Genomic DNA, 25,606 nt, shown 5'->3' on the forward strand with positions numbered 1-25,606 from the left:
AAAATCGGTTCATTAGTAAAAAAACAAAAAAACGTTGTCCCGGGAAAAAGAATTTAGATCTATTCAGATCAAATTAAATCTGATGTTTCAGATCTGAACAGATCTGCATTTTGGCCAGATCTGTTTAGATCAAATTAGATCTACTCTGATCAGAATAGATCTGCTTGGATCTAAACAGATCAAGGTAAATAAAAAACATTCTGAGATCTGCTCAGATCAAATTTGATCTAATTCGCTAGATCTAAATCGATCTGTTCTTTTATTTCGATTCTAATAAAAATTGATATGCCTGATTAAAAATATATTAAATATATCACAATAATATAAAATATATAGGAATAAAGCCATTGATTTCATTAATGATAGACTTTTTAGAATAATCAAAATTTAGGTGAATGTGTCAAAATTCAGCTAGTTAATCTTATAATTATGATATAATGTAAAGAAATATTTCTTTATAATCTGTACAGATCTAATCTGATCAGAGCAGATCTGAACTTTTTTTCCCGAGAAAAAGTTATATCAGCTCAGATCTGGTGTGATCCGTACAGATCCAATTAGATCTATTTATATTTACTTCATAAATTGATCTATTTTGATCTGACTAGATTTAGGTTGATCTAACTTGATCTAGGTTGATCTGACTTGATTAGATTTGATCAGGGTAGATCTGGACTATTTTTCCTCAAAGAAAAATGTCATATCTGATCAGATCTAGTTTGATCTGAACAGATCAAATCAGATCTACTCTGATCTTGGTTCAGTATAAATTATGATCAAATTTAATCTGAGCTGATCTAATTTGATCAGAACAGATCTAAATTTTTTTTCCCGGGGTCGGAAGAATTTCGAAAAAGTGTTTTTTCCTAATGAAATCCAATTCGTTGAACTGATTTTCGTTCGACATAATTTTTAAGGCTCTTTCCCCAGTTCAACCGTCTAATAATAATAGTATTTAATTTTACCTCACCCCAAAGGTCACATAGATATTTTTCATTGAATGAATAATCAATTTTTTACACATAAAATTATTTGCTTAAAGCATAAAACATTAATAATAATAAAATAAATTATATAGTTCCTATAAACTAATAATTTTTATTTATTGATATCGATATTATCTAATTATCGATAATTACACAACAAAGTAATACTTTGATACTAGTAATTTTATTTAATATCTATAATATACTTTTATGCTCCGAGATCCTTGACTTGTTTTATTATTCAGGTCGGGACTAAAAAAGATACCTTTTATAAATTTAATATACGTAATGCGTCAATACACAATTTGTAATGCTTTTATTTTTATCATAATTAAATTCTTTTATTTAAGACCTAATAAAAATTTTTTTGTTTCAACCACTTCCGATATATTATTTTATTTTATATTTAAAACTTATCAATCGATTTCGTAAAAAGAGATTACTACACATTTGACTTCTGAAGTGTTCAGAGTAAAACATTTTATAGGCATTTGTTCAGGTAATTATTAGATGTATTATATATATTTATATACATATATATATATATATATATATATATATATATATATTAGGGGTGTATAAACAATTCGAGCTTGGTAAATATTTAGGTTGAATTGAATAGTAAAATTTGATTCGAAATTCTGGAAGAATAATTCGAATATTTTGGATTCTAGAATTATTCGAAAATTTGAATTTTCAAATAATTCAAATATTTCCCAGTTTCGAATAATTTGAAAACGTCGGATCGTCGAACAATTCGAATACTCCTCAGTTTCGAATAATTCGTATACTTAGGAATTTCAAATAGTTCGAAAAAAAAATTGAATTTTTTTAATCATTCGAAAATTCGAATTATTCTATTCGAATTTTGAATCAAATAGTAATATTCGCACATCCCTAATATATATTTATTTATATATATTTAACGTAATAATTAATATTTTTTAAAATTGGAAACATTCGAGACAAAACCAATAGGGGTGTGCGAATATCGTTCGAATCGAATCGAATCGAATATTAATATTCGATTCGACATTCGAATTGAATAATTCGAATTTTCGAATAAATCGAAAGTTCCCGAATAATTCGAAAAAATCCGAATAATTCGTAAAATTTTGAATAATTCGAAAATTTTCGAATTATTAGATTTTTTTCGAATTATTCGGATTTTTTCGAATTATTCGATTCGAATTTTGAATCGAATATTAATATTCGATTCGGAACGAATAATTCGTAAGTTCGAATTATTCGCACACCTCTAAAAACCAAATTAAAAAAAAAAACGTAATATTATTCTAGACTTATTTGAAAAATAAACAAATTTCTAATAATTTAAGTTTTCGAATTTAAAAAATTTTTCATATAATTTTCATAATTTAGAAAAAAATATAGTACATAATCTATTTTTTTTTTAGATAAAATTACAAATTTTATTCGGACAATTATCATGGATTTTTCTGCAATCGTAATGTTAATAGTGATAATAACAATATTGTTATTATATTTTTATATAAAAAATTACAGTTATTGGAAATTAAATAAAATAAATGGACCAAAGCCATTTCCTTTTATCGGTACGATAATGCAAATTTTTATCGGTAAATTATCAATAGGAAATTACACTAAAAAAATATACGATCAGTATCCCGACGAGCGTATGGTCGGTGTTTACGCGGGAACTAAAAAAGTTCTGATCTTACGTGACTTAGAACTGATTCGAGACGTCATGATAAAAGATTTTTCTAGTTTCGTCGATCGAGGGTTAGGATATCACGACAAACATGAGCCATTGTCAGCAAATGTCGGTTTAGTTGATGAAGATAGATGGCGTTCATTGCGACGTCAATTAACACCGGTATTTTCGTCAATGAAATTGAAAAAAATGTTCAACCTTTTGATTGGCTGTACTGATCCTCTCATTAAAAATCTCATGTCAGTTGACGGCCATGTTGTTGACATGAGAGCTGTAATGGAGAGATACGCAATCGATGTGATTGGGGTCTGCGCATTCGGTCTTAAAATCGACGCACTCCTCGATGACGACAACCTTTTTTATAAAATGGGCCGCAGATTTTTCAACCCAACTCTTAAAAATTTCATAAGATTGAGACTTAAATCATACGCGCCATTTTTGTACAAATTTATTGGCGGGTGGTTTACAGACTGGGAGCTTCAGAAATTTTTTATCACACTCACACGTGATAATATTGAGTATCGGAAGAAATTTAATGAAAATCGTAATGATTTTATTGATTTATTGATGGCATTGAAAGAAAATTCTCAAGATTTTTATGATACAGGTGAATTTTTTTTTTTATTAAAACTACTAATTCCTGAGAAGCTATGAATATATGATAAAACATAATATCAAGTGAGATCGTATGTGATCATATATAATATCAGATATAATATGTATGATCATATATAATCACATATCTAGTATCAGATATGATTTGATATGGTAACATTATGTCAGATAAAACCATAAAGAATCATATATAATAATATATGTACGAATTCAAACCTAATTAGATATGATCATTGATCATATATGATTATATATATAATATCAGATATGATCATAGATGGTCACATATCTGGTGTCAGATATGATTTTTCGTGATTGCGTATGGTGTCAGATAAAACCACACATAATCATATATAATCATATATGAATTTAAACCTGATTAGATATGATCATATGTGATTATGTATGATCATATATGATCATTGATCATATATGGTTATATATAGTATCAGATATGGCTATAGTTAATATCAGATGTGATTTTTCATAGTAACATATGATGTCAGACAATACCATATATATGATCACATAATTGTACATGAATTCAAATCTGATTAGATATGATCATATATGATTATACGTAATACCGGATAAAATCATAAAATTTTTGGATTTTTTTTTAAGCGAGAAATTATGAAAGAAAAAATATTTCCAAAAATTGCACTTATAGTCTTTTAAATTTTCTACATGTGCATAATTTTAGTTTTTTTTTTTTTTATTCAAATTTAATTGTTAAAAAAAAATCAAAAAATTTTTAATTGTCTGCTAAATTCAGGATCGTAAATAATTAAGCATATTTTAAATATTAAAAAAGGTTATGCACAATAAAAGTTTAAAACTTTCTCAATTTTTATTTACTAAGTATAGTTTGAATTTTTATGAATTTAATATATTAATTTGATATATTAAATTCATAAAATATATATAATATATCAAAAAAAAAATCCAAAAATTATTAGACGTCGGCTAACTTCAGTATCATTAATTATTTTAAGGGTCATACAAAATAAATTAAATAAATAAAAAAAAAGAATGGTTAGTTTGAAGACAAAGTGTTTGAGATAATGTAAAACGTTATTAAATTGTTTAAAATTCGATACTTTTAGCAACTTACCTTTTAAAAATTAAAAGAATAAAAATTGAAAATAATTTACTCTAATAATAAACACATATAAATTAAAAAAGATGAAAATATGCAAATGAACATGAACACTTGTACTGCACTGAAAAATAAAATTATGTAAATTCAAATAAAGTAACCTTTAACGGCATTAAATTTATAAATGTGATATGGTACTGAGTCCCATCTTACATTGTAGTCAGTTAAATGTAGCATGGTAACTGAATAAATGTTAGATTTAAATAGGTCCCATCGGTAACATAGGACTGGTTACCATCCTATAGATTGGACTGACTACAATGTAAGATCGTAGCCACCACCACGCGCGATTCGACTCAGTCCCATGTTACGCAGCCCCATCTTGGATGGAACTGAGTACAATCTCAGATTGGACTGAGTTAAATGTACATTGTAGCCACTACAATGTAGATGGTAGCAGGTTCAATGTGTAAATTTTTTTCACACCAGATGGGACTCAGTACAATCCGACATTGTACCCAGTCCAATCTCGTTCTTTCCGTGTAGATATTTATTAAAAAATTTTGTAAATGAAAAGAAAATTAATAATTTATATATTTCATTGTAACATGAGCGTTCGAGGTGTGCACTTTTGGATTTTCCAAACTTTTTTTGAGGTATGATAGAAATATATTGCACGACTCGTTCGTGCTTTACGATCGAAAAATTTTTTTTCGCCTCACTTCGGTAACTAATCAATTATTATACCCTTGTTAGTTTACGGAATTAAGATGGTTTGCATACTATTTTGAAGAAAATTTAATGGAGATTAATTCCATACTTTTCAAAAATTTATTTAGTTGAATAAAAACGGAAAAAACATCAAAAATAGTTTTAAAAAATTTCCTGTCCGTTAAGTATGAAACCCGTATACACGATAACTTGCGAAAAAATGCAGTAATTGAATCAAATTTTTTTTAAAAAAATTCTTTGAAATAATTGTAGGTCTCCAATTGCAAATGGCTAGGTAACTCAGTGTCGTTTAATTACAATTAATGAAAGAATAAAAAAGGCTGTATAACTATATATCTATATATCTATGTAAAACTAACATGGATGGTGATATATCTATACATTATACGGACATTTATTCCGCTAGGGGCGCTTGTGCATTACCGTCCTAGAACAGCTGTTTTTTTTGCTAATTGGTAGGCCTGAATTTTTTTTCAATTCAATTTTTTTTTATTTTTGTTTTTATTTACGTTTATTTTTTTTTTGTTATTAATCGAAATATTTTGAATAAGTTCTTTTATAATTATAAAAAAATAATAACATAATAAAAAACAAGACAAGTTTTAATGAAAGAGAATTGTATATATTTTAAATTTATTCGCACTTCCCGCCATTTTTTTTATTGTTGTTTATTATTTCATAATATATGAGCATTACGAGTCGTGCACTTTTGGATTTTCCAAATTTTTTATTTTTTTAGCAATAACAGATTCAGTTTTAGCAGCTCAATTGTTTATTTTTTTCGTTGCTGGTTATGAAACTTCAGCATCGACAATAAGTAATTGTCTTTTTGAATTGGCGTTAAATTCTGAAATACAAGATAAATTAAGAGATGAAATTAATTGTGAATTAATTTCTCGTGATGGCAATATTACATATGATGGAATTGAAACCATGGAATATCTTGATAAAGTTGTTTGTGGTGAGTATAAGTAAATGAATAAATAAATAAATAAATAAATAAATAAGAATTTGTACATTTATTTTTTATTCTAGAAACTTTGAGAAAATATCCACCAGTAAATTTTACACTGAGAAGATCAACAAAATCATATAAATTTTACGGTACAAATTTAACAATTCCCAAAGGTACAATAATTTGGATTCCTATTGCTGGCATCCACCGCAATTCCGAATACTACCCAAATCCCGATGTATTTGATCCTGAACGTTTTAAAACAGAGGAAATAAACAATCGTCCTCAAATGTCTTATTTGCCATTCGGTGCCGGCCCGCGAAATTGTCTCGGTAGGAATATTATTTTTTAGTAATAAAGTATATTATCTGCTAAATAATATTTACACACATACATATATATATCCCTGATCATAATATATACTTCATACGTGATCATACGTGTATCTGCCACACATATTATTCATATGGGTCATATATGTATACTAGAGTGCTTCGTTTCCGGCGAAAGTTTGTTTTTCGTTGTTCACCGAGCAAAATATTGTTCTTTATGTTGAACTCAAAAATTTCTGCCAAGTTCTAGCTCTTAATTTCAATCCTGAGTACTTTCTATTTGATTTCAAAGATTTCCCATTTAAAATACACGGGAACTTTGATTTATTTTTTTTAAACTTCTACACGGAAAAAAAATTCTACCAAAATTTACGATGTTAACATCGTAATCTCGGACTAGACTTTTATTAATGTCAATTTTTAAATGTTTTATTTCAAAATTTATTATGTGGGTCATATTTTTTACTATTTAACATCGTAATTTTAACAAAGACTTTTAGGATTAAAAATTACTGCAAAAATTACAATTTAACATCGTAAAAAAAAATAAATAAAAATTACACTTTAAAAACTATATTTGATCGTACATTTAATATTTCTATTTACTTTTTAACAAAATAAATATTACAGTGCTGCCTCTGTTATAATACGATGGAAGCTATAAAAAGTACGATGTTACATCGTACTTTTTAAATAGTAACTGGGTCCTCCGCAAGTCGTTTATATGGATCTTAAAAACAACATATAGTGTAGGCCCTTCAGTGGCCGAGTGGTCCAAGGCGTCGGACACTTCGCACTCGAAAGGACTCGGGTTCGAATCCAACTGCCGAACGATTATTATTTTAATCTTTTATTTAAAATTTCTCTTCAAATTTTACGATGTTACATCGTAATTTATATTAAAGAGCTTAAGACTTCGTATTGTTTGTCTGAAGTATTATTTCTTAAATGAAATTTCCAACCCTACATCGTAAAAATTACGATGTGAAAAGTCTAGTCCACCAATACAATAATTAATAGGAAAAATTACGATGTTAGCATTGTAAATTTAACGAGAATTTTTTTTCCGTGTATAACTCCGCGGCATTTTATGATATTATCTCGCCCAAAGTCGGGATTTTCTCAGAATTTAATGCTCTACAAAAGTGTCCATTGTTGCAAAGTCGTAATTCATACGGGCGGGGTAGTACGGGCCGCTAAACTGAATTTTTTCATAGAATTCTTATTTTTTCTCTCTCTATCTCATAAACAACAAGACCTACAGAAAAAATATGAATGACAATTTTATAGGAAATTTAATTTCCTACAAAAAAGGTTTGAAACACCAAATCACTAAGATTGATATTTTTTGAGATATTAATTATTGAAGTTTACATAGCATTGAATTCCCATAAAATGTCGAATCAAATCTTAGAAAATATTTATTTTTTATTTGACTAATATCTCAGAAAATATCAATCTGAGTGATCCAGTGCCAATGACCTTTTTTGTAGAAAATTGAATTTCCTATAAAATTGTCATTTACATTTTTTTTATAGGTATTTTTGTTGAGAGAAAAAACAAGAATCCTATGAAAAAATTCAGTTTAGCGGTCCGTACTACCCCACCCATATGAGTTACGACTTCGCGATAATGGGCACTTTTGTAGAGCATTGAATTTCGAGAAAATCCCGACTTTGGGCAAGATGATATCATAACATTCCCACGCTGTGGTTGAGTACTTGATATTAATATTAAGGGCTCAAACTCTCAGGGAATTTTTTTTGGGGTATTTCCAACAAAATTTCGGGATAGGAGCGAAAAAAAAAAATAGTCGCAAAAAAAAAAGCACTCTAGTGTATATATATGATTAATATACGATAATATATAGTTTTTTGTGACTATTATTTCACATGTGGGGTCATTCCATGTCAAATCGACCAATAGTTGGAATAATACTATTTACTTTCAGATTGAGAAAAAGAAGTGCGAAATCAACACCACAGCAAGGGGCTAAGAAAAAACGATCATTCTAACACAATTATATCCAATTTAAAATCAAAATGTAGCTGAAAAACAAAAATATCACACTAATAAGTTATTTATTGACTCTATTGCATTAAAATAAATTTTTGAGCCTTAAAATTAAAAATTACAAGTGAATTCATCATTGTTTCATTCAGTCAATGCCAAAGAAAGAAAAATTTTTTTTTCCTAAAATTCAAAAATTTATCTTTTGAACAAAAAAAAACCCCTACTCAAAAATTTCAGGATCTTTTGAAATCAATTAGAGGTACTCTAGAAAAAAATTTGAGCGAAAAATTTGATGGCGGTCATCGACTTTTGCAATTTTGGAAATTTCAAAATTTTCCCAAAAAGCGAATTTTTGAAAAATTTTTTCAAAAAACTTTTTTTTGGTACCTTTAAGTATCCTCGTTAAAACCTAGCACAGATCATTAGAGTAATTGTAATAGTTTTCGAGATCTTTGAAGAATAAGTTTAAGAAACAGGAAAATTAGTGAAATTTTCAAAATTGCATAACTTTTGAAAAAAATTTTTTTATTTTTTTTCCCTTGGCAGAACTTTGTTATATGATGAGAGAAAACTTCTGACCAAAATTCGTCCAAATTGAAAGGGGTCGATTCCAACTATTGGTCGATTTGACATAGAATGACCCTGTGGTTTAAAAAATCTAAAATAGTTAAATAATTTTATTATTTCAAAAACAGGCCTACGTTTCGCAAAGATGGAAGTTAAGGTAGCTCTGATAAAACTTATCCAGCGCTTCAAAGTTGATGTTTGCAATGAAACAGACGTAAATTACACAATTGATGAAAAATTGTTCCTGCTGGGTCCATTAAACGGAATACGCCTAAAAGTAACAAAGTTATAATACAGTAAATAATAATACACAGTAAAAAAGGATCCGTCAAAATCAACACATATCGTGTGTAAAACGAACGTTTTACACTTATTTATGTGTTATTTTAACATGTTGTGAGTGTTAAAAAAAAGTAACATACGCATATGTTAAAAGTAAAAATTTTCCAAGAATTATTTTGTGATGGTCGACATTATTTTTAATATATTTTGTGTATTGATTTGACAGTAGCATATAAAAAGTTTTACTTTCGAATAAAATTAATATTTTTGTTGTTCAAAATAATTTATATTCAATATGTTGTTAAAAAAAAAAAATAAACCTTATTTGACTCCTGTTCGCCCCCTATATATTTATATACTTAATTTACTTGATATGATTTGCACCTGAAGAGGGTTCTTGCCAAACTGAACGTCAAGTCAAGTGCTATGACAACCGTAACTATAGATTGATTATTTATTATTGCGTGACACACGTCAGCAAAAGCTATTTCAGAAGGATTAAATATTAATTGACTTTAAAACTTTAAATAAAGTCTGTTAAATCTTAAAACTTTTGAATATTTAATTTTTTAATTATACCATTCTCAAAAGTTACTATTCACAACGTAAGCTCTTGTTTATGGTTTTATAAAATGATCAGTCGTTTGTAAACCGTTGGAAAGATCTAAACATGGATTTCTGGGACAATAAAGACTGGCGTTTTTTACGTTTTCAATTGTGTGCTTTAGGTGTTTGGCCTTTTCAAAAATCAAATTTACAGAAGGTGATAGGGTTCTTTGTTATTCTATCTGTCCAAAGCATTACTTTGCCAGAGGTAAAATATAAATTTAGCAATAAAAAAAAACAATCATTTTTTTTTTGTTAAATATATATTAGACTGCTGAAAAACCCGATTTTGTTAAAAATCTTAAAAACAGTTGACCGTCGGCTAAATTAAAAAATGCCCGCTGTTGTTGAGCTCGCCCGCAGGGTAGACTGTTTTTCGGTTGTTTTTTTTAGAAATAATCTCAAAATTTTGGTGGAAGATAACAAAAAAATTGGCGCCCTTAATGTCAATATCATGAGGTCGCTAATCGTAATTTTCCATTTTCCGTCTAAACAACATGGGAAAATTTTATTTTAATTTGGAATTTTATAATTCATCAGCAAATCAATGTATCGTGAAGGTCAACACCTATTTTTATTAGAAATTAAACTAAAATCTAATCAGCTCTAAAACTTTCCCTAACGGACCCAAATTACGGTAAACCCACCGTAAATTACGGTAATCCACCGTAAAATACCGATTTACCGTAAATTACGGTGGATTTACCGTAATTTACTGTGGTTTTACCGTAATTTACGGTGGTTTTACCGTAATTTACGGTGGATTTACCGTAAAATACGGTAATCCACCGTAAATTACGGTAATTCGGTAATCCACCCGAATTTTTTTACGGGAGATTTATCGTATTCGACGGTAAATTGACGGTATACCCGCCGTAATTTACGGTAATCCACCGTAAAGTACCGATTTACCGTAAATTACGGTGGATTTACCGCAATTTACGGTGGGTTTACCGTAATTTACGGTGGATTTTCCGTAATTTACGGTGGATTTACCGTAAAATACGGAAATACGGTAATCCACCGTAAATTACGGTAATTCGGTAATCCACCCGAATTTTTTTCGGTAGATTTATCGTATTCGACGGTAAATTGACGGTATACCCGCCGTAATTTACGGTAATCCACCGTAAAGTACTGATTTACCGTAAATTACGGTGGATTTACCGTAATTTACGGTAAATCTACTCGAATTTTACAGTATTCTACGGTAGATTTACGGTAAAAATACCGTGAATTTACGGTAACTCAGGTCTGCTAGGGTTATGAGCCGTGTCGAATGCCAACTCAACCATCGAAATCAGTTTATTAGTTCATAAGAAGCCGTTGTCGAAAGAATCGCAAAAAATTGTTTTCTTTTTTTTTTTCTAATAAAATTCAAATTGTTGATCTAATTGATGAGAGTTTTTGTTTGTACGTCAGTGGTTAAGAATCTGCGTCGAATGTCACTGCTCGATCAAAACACTTAAAATTAATATAACTAGGAAGTTTGCGAATTTTGAAAAAACTTTATCAGAGATAATTTGTAGAGAATGAAATGGTCTACAAAAAAGATATCATGAAATTTTGTGATAAGTCTGATAATTTCACCGGATAAGTAAATAAATTTCGGAATTTATTATAAATTTGAGTTCAAGCTCCAATAACTTTTGAACAGATGGAATTATCAAAATATAATAAGTCTTTGTTAGTAGAGCATTTAATTCCTTACAAAATTATGTCCTAAACTTATCTACACGATGAGCCATTGCCGAGGTATAAAATTCCAAATTTGAAACTTTTTTTTCTCATGTTATTCAAATGGGAAACGGAAAATCTAAACTAAAACGGCCCGCCCTAATGTATAAATATATATTTTCTTATTTTAAAAATAAAGGTAATTAAATTCACATACATTTGGCATGATATGGAAGAGTTTGCTGATTGTTTTCCATTAATAGGAATACATTATGTGTGTACTGTTAAGTGGATGTGTTGTGTTGTAAATATGGATAAGGTAAAATAATATTAACAATTTTATAAAATAAACAAAATTTTAAAATTTTTATTTTTTTTTAAGATTATAGATTTGCTCAATATGATAAAATCTGATAATTTATCTGCAGAATTGACCGCGGAAGAGCACCAAATTTTACGAGATACGGGAAAATTGAATCGATTATTTGTTCTTGCATATTCGAGTAAGTAATTTATGTAAGTTATAATGATTTATTTTATTTTTACGATTATAATCAACTGGCAATACACGGAGAGAAGTTTATGGTAATTATTCCAATATATTGAGAGAACCTCTGGTGGTCCTGAATCACGGTGTATTACGGTGAATCACCGCGAATGCTCACCGTGATGCTACCGTGAATAACGGTGATTCACGGTAGCATCGCGGTCATTCACGGTAGCATCACGGTCATTCACGGTAGGATCACGGTGATTCAAGGTAACATCACGGTCATTCACGGTAGCATCACGGTGATTCACGGTAGCATCACGGTGATTCACGGTAGCATCACGGTCATTCACGGTAGGATCACGGTGATTCAAAGTAGCATCACGGTCATTCACGGTAGCATCACGGTGATTCACGGTAGCATCACGGTCATTCACGGTAGGATCACGGTGATGCAAGGTAGCATCACGGTCATTCACGGTAGCATCACGGTGATTCACGGTAGGATCACGGTGATTCACGGTAGCATCACGGTCATTCACGGTAGCATCACGGTGATTTACGGTAGCATCGCGGTCATTCACGGTAGCATCACAGTCATTCACGGTAGGATCACGGTGATTCAAGGTAGCATCACGGTGATTCACGGTAGCATCACGGTCATTCACGGTAGCATCACAGTGATTTACCGTGAGATTTCACCGTGATATTGCGGTGAATCGACGTGAGATCTCACCGTGATGTCGTAGATCACGGTGATTCCGCGAAAGTCACTGTTATTGTATTAAAAAAAAGGCAATACGTTATGAAACCTCGATGGGGCAGCAGAATTTTACAAAAATTCACGGTGAATCACGGTAAATCTCCATAGTTCGATTACAGAACATCACCGTGATTGACCGTGAATAGACGTGAATCACCGTGATTTTACCCCGAATCACCTTGAAAGCTCACCGTGATATCACGCACACATTCACGGTAATTCACGGTGATGCACGGTGAATCACCATAATTCACCCTATATCACGGTGAATCAGGACCGCCAGGGGTACAGTTTCCATATCATATGGTAATGGATTTTTGGCAATATCGATTATAGAAATGGCGCCCATGCAAATTATGGTAACCATTCCTATCTACGTAGGTTTAATTCCTATACAATGTCGGAATAGTTCCTATAAGGTTGTGGTCATCGTTCCTATAATATTATAGTAACTGGTATAACTTATAATTTTTTTTTTCCGTGCATAGTTATAGATTCTATTCCTAGAAATTATGGGCGTATATCCCATTATTCCAAGAAATTATTACCATAACGTTATAGGTTAGCATTATTTTCTCTCCATGTATCCCTATTTTTCTGGATTAATTTTTTTTTTTCACATTTGATTCAAGTCAAATAAGTGAAAAAAGAAACACCTCGATTGTTCAGATAATTTTTTTTTTTTCTAAATACAATAATGTTTAATCATTTATTATATTAATTAGTTTGGATTTATGTGATTGCAATACTTTTTTTGGTTTTCGTACCATTAATGCCGTCAATGATGGACTTTTTTATGCCCCTCAATGAATCACGGCCAAAAATTATAATATATCACACTGAGTATCTATTCGACTCAGTTGAATATTCATGGGTAATATTACTTCATCAGTGTATAATAAGTCCATTTCCAACAATAATAATAATCGCAACTGGATCACTGTACTGTAATTGTTGTCAGCATGCTTGTGGTATGTTCGAAGTAATAGGGTATGTAACATTTTATTTATATACTTAAAAAATCAATTTTCGATTCGATTTAGTCGAATCCGTATATTAATTGCAAACAATAACTAATTTTAACGCTTGAGAGACATAAGTCTATGAAATAACGTGTATGTTATACGGCGACATTTTTACCCCATCTTAAAAACATACACGGAAAAAAAATTCTACCAAAATTTACGATGTTAACATCGTAATCTCGGACTAGACTTTTAATTCCCGTTTAAATAACATGGGAAAATTTATTTTTGAAGCTTTGGAATTTTGTAGCTCTCGGTGGGACCAATACTTTTAAATGTTCAAGACATATTCTTATGGGAAATTTGACGCTCTACAAAAAAGGTCTCTTATAATTTTTCGATATTTTTATTTCTTCAAAAGTAATTGAAGTTAAAATTAGATTGACGATAAATTTTCACATTTTTTAAATTTTTTGACTCAACCATCAACTTTATCCGAAAATTTTAAAGGACATTTTTTGTAGATCGTTTTATTTCCTACAACTTATCTCAGAGAAAATTTTCGATATTTCTCATAAGTCGTAAGTTATTCGCAATTAACTGAAAATTCAATATAATTAATTTTGAGCAACAAAATTTAGATTATTTAAGAAAATTTTCAGTTAATTGCAAATAACATACGACTTAAGTGAAATATCGAAAATTTTCTCTGAGATAAGTTGTAGGAAATAAAACGCTCTACAAAAAATGTCCTTTAAAATTTTCGGATAAAGTTGATGGTTGAGTCAAAAAATTTAAAAAATGTGAAAATTTATCGTCAATCTAATTTTAACTTCGAATTACTTTTGAAGAAATAAAAATATCGAAAAATTATAAGAGACCTTTTTTGTAGAGCGTCAAATTTCCCATAAGAATATGTCTTGAACATTCAAAAGTATTGGTCCCACCGAGAGCTACAAAATTCCAAAGCTTCAAAAATAAATTTTCCCATGTTATTTAAACGGGAAATAGAAAATCGCGATGCGGCAGTTGTTAATATTAATATTAAGAGCTCAAACTTTCACTGTATTTTTTTTTCGTCATTTCCAACAATGTTTTCGATATAATGAAAAAAAAAAAAATTAGTCGATTTTTTTGAATCCGTCTAATATATATATTAGACTGGGCCAAAAAAAATTGACTATTTTTTTTTTTCATAGCTATATCGAAAATATTATTCAGAATGACAAAAAAAAAATTTCATGAAAGTTTGAGCCCTTAATATTAATTTTAACAGGTCTATCATCGCTATTTTTAATTTTAATTCATAATTTGATGTTTTACGTCGGAATTGCTAAAACATTGAAGTAAAAAAAATTCATTTCCACTTATTCTTATGTAAAATTAAATTCCCTACAAAAAAGGTCTGATTGAAAATTTTCGTCAGACAAGCCGTTTCCGATTAATTAAGCTTAATAAATTGATATATTTTTTCGATTTAACATTTTTACTTTTGAATTTTGTAACTGACGAATCAATAAATATCTAAAAGAGATCAGGACAGATTTTCGAAGAAAATTTAATGTTCTACAAAAAAGGTCTCTTAACATTTTTTGCTAAATTCACTCCTTCGAAAGTTATTCACGTTATTGAAATCGTTTTGACTCAAATTCAACCTTGGATAACTTTCGAAGGAGTGAATTTAGCAAAAAATGTTAAGAGACCTTTTTTGTAGAGCATTAAATTTTCTTCAAAAATATGTTATGGTTTTTATTAGATATTCATTGATTCGTCAGTTACAAAATTCAAAAGTAAAAATGTTAAATCGAAAAAATATATCAATTTATTAAGCTTAATTAATCGGAAACGGCTTGTCTGACGAAAATTTTCAATCAGACCTTTTTTGTAGGGAATTTAATTTCACATGAGAATAAGTGGAAATAAATTTTTTTCACTCCAATGTTTTAGCAATTCTGACGTAAAACATCAAATTATGATTAAAAATTAAAAATAGTGATGATAGACCTCTTAAAATTAATATTAAGGGCTCAAACTTTCATGAAAATTTTTTTTTGTCATTCTGAATAATATTTTCGATATAGCTAAGAAAAAAAAAAATAGTCAATTTTTTTGGCCCAGTCTAATATATATATTAGGATGCTTCTAACGTTTCAGGGGTACCCCCAAAATTTTATAAAAAAAAATTTTTTTTTTTCGTCTAATTACTATAAATCTGATATATTTGCGCATTTTTAGCACTACGCATGACACCTGGGGCAAAATAGACCAGCCGAAAATTCTAAAAAAATGATTCTTCCATTTTTTTATCGTCAAATTAAAAACAATTTAATATATTAATCCATTTTTCAGCTGATTTTCTATAGCTGGGGCAAATTTGGCCACTGAAAATATTCGAAAATAATATTTTATTTTTTGTGACAGACACTTGAAATCTACAACATTTAGCGCCTATAGCCGGCAGCTAAAAATATTAGATAAGATACAGCTGGTAAAAAAGATACCTAATCGTTCTAATAGTGACGTCATCATCGGATCAAAAAATATTTTTTGGTTACATGTGTGATAGCAAACGACCAAAAAATATCGAAGTAACTTAACGAGCCATCTTGTGACAAAATTTATCATCATTTTAATTCGTCCACTTACCGACTTCTCTCTAATTTTCAACAAATACTCAAAACAATCTTACCAAATAAATTAACACGGATTTATAACCTGCCATTTATAGGCACTCAATGTAGTAAATTTCAAATAATTGTCACAAAAACTAATGTATTTATCTAGTACAATCGAGTCTAAGACGCTCGTGTGTTGGTACCCTCGCCTTCGGCTCAGACACCAAATAAGAAAAATAAGAAACATAGAATTGTTTTTTTTTTATTAAATATATAACAATTAGTAATTAAGCTAATCGAGGGGAAACAATTTGTTACATATATATATATATAGGGGAGGGGGGAAGGGGGTACCTAAGGAAATACTAAGTTTTCGAGGACTAAAATACGCTAAATCTTTTTGTTTTTAGTGATATTCGAGGTAAATAGACAAAATTTTTAGCTGCCGTTAAAAAATAAAATTTTTATTTTTGGCGGGCAAAACGGGGTACCCTTAAAAAAAGTTGAAAAAAAAAATTTCTGAAAATTGATCAAATTTTATTACTTGAATCTTTTATATGTTATATACATAAAGAAAAATTACATTTCACATCATTGGTGGACACGAAGGCAAAAAAAAAAATTTTTGTGGGGCAGAGAGGCCTCCATCCAAAAAATGATATTTTTTTTTTTTTTTTTTTTAAATTGTTTTCATTATTAAGAATGTATTTCTTTCTCTTGACAACTATTTTTGGTTTTATAAACTCAAGAAAAATTTTTTTAAGTGTAATAAATCGTTTTCCCTCGATTAGCTTAATTACTAATTGTTATATATTTAATAAAAAAAAAAACAATTCTATGTTTCTTATTTGTCATTATTTTGAACCCAAAAAACGTGTTTTTTGATTTTTTAGATTGCAGATTATTTTGCATTATTTAAAATATTTTATCAATAAAACAATAAAATATTATTTTCGAATATTTTTAGTGGCTAAATTTGCCCCAGCTATAACAAATCAGCCGAAAAATGGATTAATGTATTATATTTTATTTAATTTGACGATAAAAATATAAAAGAATCATTTTTTAAAAATTTTCGGCTGGTCCATTTTGCCCTAGGTGTTATGGGTAAGGCTAAAAATGCGGAATTATATCAAATTTTTTTTAATTTAACGATAAAAATTTGAAAGAATCATTTTTTCAGGATTTTCGGCTGGTCCATTTTGCCCCATGTGTCATGCGTAGGGCTAAAAGTGCGCAAATATATCGGATTTATACTCATTAGACGAAAAAAAAATTTTTTTTTTTTTCATAAAATTTTGAGGGTACCCCGTTTTGCCCCCCCTTCCCCTATTATATTTGTAAATTAATATTAATTACAGTTACAGACTTAAAAATCTTGACAGCACTATCGAAGCAGCGATGGATAAAAAAAATGTAGGTTACCGCGCCAATGAGGAAGTTTTTTATGACTCCTTAGTTACATGTGAACAAATGCACCAAAAAATGCTCGGGTAATATATGATTTAATACAGTGTATAGTGATCCCGACGAAAGTTTGGGATTTTTTTTCACCACGGTTTCTTCCCCCACCCTTTAAATGTTGGTTTTGGTGGCTTTGCACATGCGCACATTCAAATGGCGCAAGCGCTTATTCTAATATCATGGTGATAGGAGAAAGTATTGAAAGGGTTGTGGAATAAATGCGTATGGAGTATGTGACACGAGGAAGGTAAAATATAACAACGATAGTAATTAACGTAAACTAGCACGTCTGCTCTGTAAAGTTTATTGAGAATAACTAACTAGTAAAATTACATGTAAGATAATGTATATTGTAAGCGGATAGGAATGTGTGTAATTGGGGATGTATAAATGTATGTGTTAATATTAATAAGGATACATTGGATTATCGTTGTATCTTCAATAGAAAGAACTGGTGGGAAAAAAATCCCAAGCTTTCATCGGTACGACTATAATTGTTATATTAATTTTGTTTATCATAAAAAATTATATTTATTTTTTAGATATGTCAAAAAATTTCAGGACATTTATTCTGTTACTTTATGCTTTTCGATGACTATCAGTATAATAACATTGTGTATTACCGGCTTGCAAGTATGTTAAATAATAATTTTTTTTTCTATATTCTAAGATTTATATTAGATTGGGCCAAAAAAAATCGACTATTTTTTTATTTTTTTCGATACTGTAAAAATATTATTCCTGATGACCAAGAAAAATTATGGTGCAAGTTTAAGCCTTTAATATTGATATTAAGAGGTGTATCGTTACGACTATTAGTTTTTTGACAGAAATTTCATTTTTTACCTAAAACTCGTAAATCATCCATCTGAAAAATTTGAGCAGTGTGTATTCTTAAAGAAAATTGAATTCCCTACAAAAAATATCTCTTAGTCAATTGACGTAAATCGAGCCGTTTCGTTGTAACCGAGCCTTAAACATTGATTTGTTTTTAAAATTCTTTGTTTCTATTTTGGATTTTTGTTACTACTAGAAATATTAAAATTTTTTTCTAGTCAAGATACATATTCCTGAAGGAAATTTAATGCTCTACAAAAAAGATCTCTTAACATTTTTTGCTAAATTCACTTCTTCGAAAGTTATTCAGGTTATTGAAGTCTTTTTGACTCAACTTCAACCTTGAATAACTTTCGAAGGAGTGAATTTAATAAAAAATGTTAGGAGACCTTTTTTATAGAGCATTAAATTTCCTTCAAGAATATGTATCTTGACTAGAAAAAATTTTAATATTTCTAGTAGTTACAAAAATCCAAAATAGAAACAAAGAATTTTAAAAACAAATCAATGTTTAAGGCTCGGTTACAACGAAACGGCTCGATTTACGTCAATTTACTAAGAGAGATTTTTTGTAGAGAATTCAATTTCCTTCAATAATATACATTGCTCAAATTTTTCAGATAGATGATTTACGAGATTTGGGTAAAAAATGAAATTTCTGTCAAAAAACTAATAGTCGTAATGATACACCTCTTAAGGGGGGGGGGGGGTAGGGTTTTAAAATTATTTAAAAAAAATTTTTTTTTTAATTTTTTTTCTGAATGAACAATATGTCAAGAATATTGTGTACAAATTTTAAATCAATCCGAGTAAAACTACCCGACTAGAATTTTTCATAAGGGCCTGACGAGGTCCTTATCGGGTTAACCTTATTTCAAATAAGGTCCCGATCAGGGTATCCTGACGAGGATCCTGATATGGATGTAACGCTTAAGACCCATGAGGCCCTTATCGGGATTGCCTTATCAGGACCTTACCAGGATATCCTTATCACGTCCTTATCAGGATTGCCTTGTCAGGTCCTTACCAGGATTACCTTATTAGTAATTATTTTTAAAAAAATATTTAATTGCAAAAAAAAAATAAGAGAATTTTAATTCGATCGAGAACGTTATCTATTGTATTGAGAGCATTGATTAGAGGGAGTAAACATATTTTTTATTGATGAAAAAATCCCGATAATTGCTGGGCTCGAACCTGCGTCCTTTCGATTCAAAGTCCTCGATGCTATCCACTGGGCTGACATACACAAGTGATCTTGAAAGTGTAAATATAATATTCATTATGATGTCAAAGAATAACTGATGAAGAGGTAAAAAATCTGTGCTACAATAATTGACGTGATTTTTATATAATATTCTTTTGTACTTTTTTTAATTTTTAGCCTGTAAATGAAATATTTAAAGGGATGGGATAACTATTTTTTAAATTAGGATGTCCAGATAAGGTCCTGATCTGGAACGCGTCAGGTTGACCCGATGGCAAATAACTTTTTTTTGAATAGGGATATCCTGATGAGGCCCTGATCAGGAACTCGTCAGGTTGACCCGATAGCAAATAACTTTTTTTTGAATAGGGATATCCTGACGAGGTCCTGATCAGGAATTCGTCAGGTTGACCCAATGGCAAATAACTTTTTTTTGAATAGGGATATCCTGATGAGGCCCTGATCAGGAACTCGTCAGGTTGACCCGATAGCAAATAACTTTTTTTTGAATAGGGATATCCTGACGAGGTCCTGATCAGGAATTCGTCAGGTTGACCCAATGGCAAATAACTTTTTTTTGAATAGGGATATCCTGACGAGGTCCTGATCAGGAATTCGTCAGGTTGACCCAATGGCAAATAACTTTTTTTTGAATAGGGATATCCTGATGAGGCCCTGATCAGGAACTCGTCAGGTTGACCCGATAGCAAATAACTTTTTTTTGAATAGGGATATCCTGACGAGGTCCTGATCAGGAATTCGTCAGGTTGACCCGATAGCAAATAACTTTTTTTTGAATAGGGATATCCTGACGAGGTCCTGATCAGGAATTCGTCAGGTTGACCCAATGGCAAATAACTTTTTTTTGAATAGGGATATCCTGACGAGGTCCTGATCAGGAATTCGTCAGGTTGACCCAATGGCAAATAACTTTTTTTTTGAATAGGGATATCCTGATGAGGTCCTGATCAGGAACTCGTCAGGTTGACCCGATAGCAAATAACTTTTTTTTGAATAGGGATATCCTGACGAGGTCCTGATCAGGAATTCGTCAGGTTGACCCAATGGCAAATAACTTTTTTTTGAATAGGGATATCCTGACGAGGTCCTGATCAGGAATTCGTCAGGTTGACCCAATGGCAAATAACTTTTTTTTGAATAGGGATATCCTGACGAGGTCCTGATCAGGAATTCGTCAGGTTGACCCAATGGCAAATAACTTTTTTTTGAATAGGGATATCCTGACGAGGTCCTGATCAGGAATTCGTCAGGTTGACCCAATGGCAAATAACTTTTTTTTTGAATAGGGATATCCTGATGAGGTCCTGATCAGGAACTCGTCAGGTTGACCCGATAGCAAATAACTTTTTTTTGAATAGGGATATCCTGACGAGGTCCTGACAAGGAACTTGTCAGGTTTGCCCTAATAAGGCAAACCTTATATTAACCTGATAAGGTCCTTATGGTACTTCAGGCAAATCAGGAAGAAATTCTAGTCGGGTAACGGAGTTACGGCGTTTCAAATGACCGGCCGGTATACCTGATTTTTATACCTGCCCGACCTGCCCCTACATACCCCTAGTAGAAATCAGCTGCAATTTTTTTTGTTCTTCCGAATCCCTTTCTCCGGCTGTGTGTCTTTCAAAGGATGTAAACTGATGACTCAATATAAGTATAAAAATTCATATTCTTTGATTGATAGTTTATTTCAAATTTTCACGAATAAAAAACTTTAAATGGATTTTCCCGAAAACGTTATTTTTAAAGTCCGTGAACATCATAACTCAAAATGTACTGAACCGATCCCTTTGAAAATTTGAACATTACTTCTTCACATAAATCAACAGGTAACTGTTGTAGGTTGCACCATATAAAATCAAATTCTAAATAATCCATGAAATAAATATAATTTTTTTTTAACAGGCAATAATAAAAAAAGACGAGTTTTTTGAAGTAATAAGATACGTAACTTGTGGTCTAGCAGAAATAGCAGATGTTTTTATCCTCTGTTGGTATGGCCAAAAATTAATAGACAGTAGTAACTATTTATACTTTTGCGCGTAATTACATTTTATGTTATTTTTAAATTAAGAGTAATGCGGGGTAAGTGTGCGCAGTGGGTAAGACCACGCAAACTCATGATTTCCAGTCCGAAATGAATGGGTTTCCGCACACTTGCCCCATATGACTCTACAGATATAGTCAGATAATAAATATATAAATATTTTAATGCTTGTTAAGATGTCAAAGTAATTGGTACAAATATTCAGCTAAATCACAGAAAGTATTGATTTCAATGATTGCCAAGTTGTTAACACCCTGTTCTGTAACATTGGGTAAACTTTTTCGAGTATCCTTGGAGTGTTTCAGCACAGTAACTATATACTATATTATAAGATAATAAATAAATAACAATGAAATTCAATAACTAATAAATTTATATTTTACAGATAATGAAAACAACAATGTCATATTTTACAGTAATAAATTCTCTGAGAGAGGAAGAATAATTTATTAATTTCTATAATCAATACTTGGAATCCGATTGAGTTTAATCGGAATGAATCGGTTTAAATCCAAAAATAATAACGGATTAAAATAATGAATCTAGGCTGGATTAAATATTCTATTTTTAGCTGTAGAGTAAATAAAGGTATTTCGAGAGAACAATTGGTCTTGTTAATGAGTTTCAAGTCTTATGATTGTCTAGATTTCTTTTTGAGCCTTACAACCCAGCCACCCAGAGAGGAAAGTACCACGGGCCCAAGCTTGGCCCAGACTTGGCCCAACTTTGTAGAACCTTGGGCCAGGCTTGTAAGCCAGTCTTGGCCCAGCTTTGGTAGAAGTCTGGAATGATAATCTCGGGCCAAGCCTGGTTGCCAGACCTGGCCCATGCTTGGTTGCCAGACCTGGCCCAGGCTTCCAGGAAACGAATAAATTTAATTAAAAAAAATTTATTATTATTAACCTAGTAGAATTCATGATCATTAACGTTTTAATTATTTAAGGGAGGTAAATGATGTGAAAAAAACTCGGTGGAAATTCTGCTGGACTCTGGGCGCGAACTGCCGTCCTTCTGATTACTGGGTCCGAACGGTAGCTACTGGACGAACCTACTAACGTTGAACTGGTACATTTATATGATCTACTTGTATAAACCATGGGTATATCCAAACTTGGGTAATCCTACCTTGGCCCAAGCCCGGGTAATCATTGTAACGGCCAAGGCTAGGTTACCCAGTCCTGGCCCAAGCCTGGCTTGCCATTGGATGGCCAAGGCTAGGTTACCCAGTCTTGGCCCAAGTCTGGCTTGCCATTGTAACGGCCAAGGCTAGGTTACCCAGTCCTGGCCCAAGCCTGGGCCAATATAGGTGTGCCAAAGTTAGGTTCCCCAGTGCTGGGCCAAGTAGGGGCCCGTTGTTCAACTCTGGCAGCTCCTGTATGGGCAACGCAAAAAATATTCTTCAGGTAGCGGGAAAAAGGTAGAAGGATTACGGTACCTGCTCTGTTAAAGTAAAAGTGAGTGGGATATGCAGTCCCACTAAGTGCAATTGCACTATGGGTTTGTAACCTCCCACCCTCATAAAAGTATGAAGAAAATCCCTAAACACTATTCAGTTCTCCAAAAGTTACGCTTCACCTTCAGATATTACAGTTTTCTACACAGTTGAGACACTATGTTTTTTACAATAATAATGTTGTAGGGGAGGGTGGGGCAGAGCGGCCCCCCTAAGCCAATTATTATTTTTTGTGGCTTTCAACCATAAGATCACTTTACTTTTGTCCTATTTCAAACAAATTTATGGACATTTTGCCAAAATTCTGAAAAATTTTTTTTTATTTTTGTGGGGCAGAGCGGCCCCCCTTCAAAAAATGATAAAAAAATTTTTTTTTCGTTTTTTTTTTTTCTTTTAAATTGTTTCATCATTAAGAATGTATTTCTTTCTCTTGACAACTATTTTTGGTTTTATATTACTAGAAAAAAAATTTTTAAGGTGTAATAAATCATTCACTCTCGATTACTTCAATTACTAATTGTTATTTAATAAAAAAAAAAAAACAATTCTATAGTTTTTCTTTATTTCAAAAATGTATCAACTAAAAAAAAAAATTTTATTTTTATAAATTTTTAGTGACCAAAGTTGTCTCTTACATAGAGAAACGGCCGAAAAATATGAAAAAATATAAAAAAAAAATTTCCGAAAACCGACAAAAAAAAAAAAAAAATGAATAAAACGTAAAAAAATTCTTGTTTTATCTCGTTTTTCGGAAATTTTTTTTTCTTTTCTCTCTACCTTACATTTACTGAATAACTAATGCAAAAATAAAAGAAAATCCGAAAAAAATTGATTTCTTCATTTTGGTAATGATTACACAAATTAAGGAACAAAACTTGTTCCTTTGATTGTTTTGTAAAACTTTGAGCAATCGGCCCGGACAAACGGTTCAATGGATCAATCTGAAAATTTCCAGGGTTTTTGAGGGTACATTAAGCTGTAAAATTACCCGGCAACATTATTTTCTTTATCAATATTTGCAGAGTAGCGATGAGTCGACTAAAAAACCAGAAAATGGTCATTTTTTAAGGGTTTTTCAAATGGATATCAAGGATGAAAAAAAATTTTTTTTTGAAAAAATCGAAACTTGACCTTGTAGGGAATTTGTCCAAGTTTCTTAAACTGCCCTTCAAGTTACTGTGCGGCCATTATTTGCTGAGATATCAATAATCAAAGACAAAAGGATCCTTTTTCATTTGAAGGCTGATATCTCAGCAGCAAATTGTCGCACAGAAAAACAAAAAAAAAACAAATTGTAGCTGAATAAATTACCTAAGCGAGCCATGAATTCGTTTTTTTGAAAAAATTTTTCCCGGCCCCGTAGACCTTAAAAACAAAACCAAAAAATTTAGAAAAATTTTGTCTCGACCTTTTTCTTATGATTCAGCAAAAACCGTGGCTCGAAAAAATATTTTGCTGGAAGATCTTTAAACTAGAGATTTCAAGCTTCAATTTGATTTTTTGTTTTTTCGGTACGATCATTTTTCACGAAAATACATCCTTCCAAAAATCACTAAAAAATTTATAAAATTTTTTTGTTCCTTTAATTTTTTGGATAAGTGTACATCATACGTATAATAATAAATATACTACTTTCAATACAATATATCAATATATAATAAAATATACCAAGATATATATGCTAAACATACATAAAAAAAGATGTATTGATAAATATATAATTATTATATTGTTTTCTAAACAATGATTTGATGCATATTTTTATTGATTTCTATGTGGGGACATCCAAAGAACCCAAAAATACAAAATACCAAATTTCGAAAAAAACATGACTTATGAGGTTTCTCAAATAAACGATTCAAATAAAACATTGAATAATTTTTTGTAAACATTGCGTTAACCCGATGGAAAAAGATTTTGTCTAATCATATATGATTATATATGTTCATATGTATGATCATATATGATTATATATAATCATTTATGAAGTTATATATAATCATGCATGAAGTTATATATAATCATGCATGATTACATATGGGGTCATATATAATAATATATGACCCCATACATAATTAGATCTGATCATACCTGGCTGTTATAACCCCATATATGATCATATATAAGTCTATATATGATCAGATCTGATCAGACATGATTGATACAAACCCATATATAATTAGATATAGG

General features: G+C 30.6%; 3 protein-coding genes across 5 annotated transcripts in view; 2 read left to right on the plus strand and 1 right to left on the minus strand.

The window, feature by feature from the left end:
* LOC130675141 (uncharacterized) overlaps positions 1-25,606 on the minus strand; it is a 42,046-nt gene that overhangs the window by 14,597 nt on the left and 1,843 nt on the right. Inside the window, exon 1 of one of the 2 annotated variants that reach the window (XM_057480655.1) lies at positions 4,409-4,567. The exons of the other annotated variant lie outside the window; for it this stretch is intronic. The gene's annotated coding sequence lies outside the window, so the exon portion shown is untranslated. Of the gene's footprint in view, positions 1-4,408; positions 4,568-25,606 lie in introns of those variants that run through there. 2 annotated transcript variants of the gene reach the window in all.
* On the plus strand, positions 1,424-9,702 carry LOC130675140 (cytochrome P450 6B1-like). Of its 2 annotated transcripts, none has more exons than XM_057480652.1 (5): positions 1,424-1,485; positions 2,402-3,286; positions 5,865-6,086; positions 6,161-6,412; positions 9,121-9,702. In XM_057480652.1, exons 2-5 carry the CDS (start codon positions 2,434-2,436, stop codon positions 9,282-9,284), a joined length of 1,491 nt encoding a protein of 496 aa, XP_057336635.1. In that variant the 5' UTR covers positions 1,424-1,485; positions 2,402-2,433; the 3' UTR covers positions 9,285-9,702. The 2 variants fall into 2 exon arrangements, with proteins under 2 accessions (XP_057336635.1, XP_057336636.1); XM_057480653.1 differs by lacking the exon at positions 9,121-9,702 and adding an exon at positions 8,364-9,114.
* On the plus strand, positions 9,945-22,558 carry LOC130675142 (odorant receptor 49a-like). Its single transcript, XM_057480658.1, has 9 exons — positions 9,945-10,088; positions 11,757-11,876; positions 11,940-12,060; positions 13,536-13,800; positions 17,752-17,883; positions 18,397-18,487; positions 21,822-21,958; positions 22,140-22,272; positions 22,349-22,558. The coding sequence occupies exons 1-9, from the start codon at positions 9,945-9,947 to the stop codon at positions 22,406-22,408; spliced, it is 1,203 nt and encodes a 400-aa protein (XP_057336641.1). The 3' UTR covers positions 22,409-22,558.

This window comes from Microplitis mediator, chromosome 9 (genome assembly GCF_029852145.1).
Source record: "Microplitis mediator isolate UGA2020A chromosome 9, iyMicMedi2.1, whole genome shotgun sequence".
Lineage (NCBI taxonomy): Eukaryota > Metazoa > Arthropoda > Insecta > Hymenoptera > Braconidae > Microplitis > Microplitis mediator.

Excerpts from the sequence above, each read along its gene's own strand:
- LOC130675140 (XM_057480652.1), top strand. The coding sequence starts at position 2,434 with ATGGATTTTTCTGCAATCGTAATGTTAATAGTGATAATAACAATATTG. Across the intron at positions 3,287-5,864 it reads TCAAGATTTTTATGATACAG|CAATAACAGATTCAGTTTTA; the intron begins GTGAATTTTTTT and ends TTATTTTTTTAG. Across the intron at positions 6,413-9,120 it reads CGGCCCGCGAAATTGTCTCG|GCCTACGTTTCGCAAAGATG; the intron begins GTAGGAATATTA and ends TTTCAAAAACAG.
- LOC130675142 (XM_057480658.1), top strand. The coding sequence starts at position 9,945 with ATGGATTTCTGGGACAATAAAGACTGGCGTTTTTTACGTTTTCAATTG. Across the intron at positions 13,801-17,751 it reads GGTATGTTCGAAGTAATAGG|TTACAGACTTAAAAATCTTG; the intron begins GTATGTAACATT and ends TATTAATTACAG. Across the intron at positions 21,959-22,139 it reads AACTATTTATACTTTTGCGC|ATGTCAAAGTAATTGGTACA; the intron begins GTAATTACATTT and ends ATGCTTGTTAAG.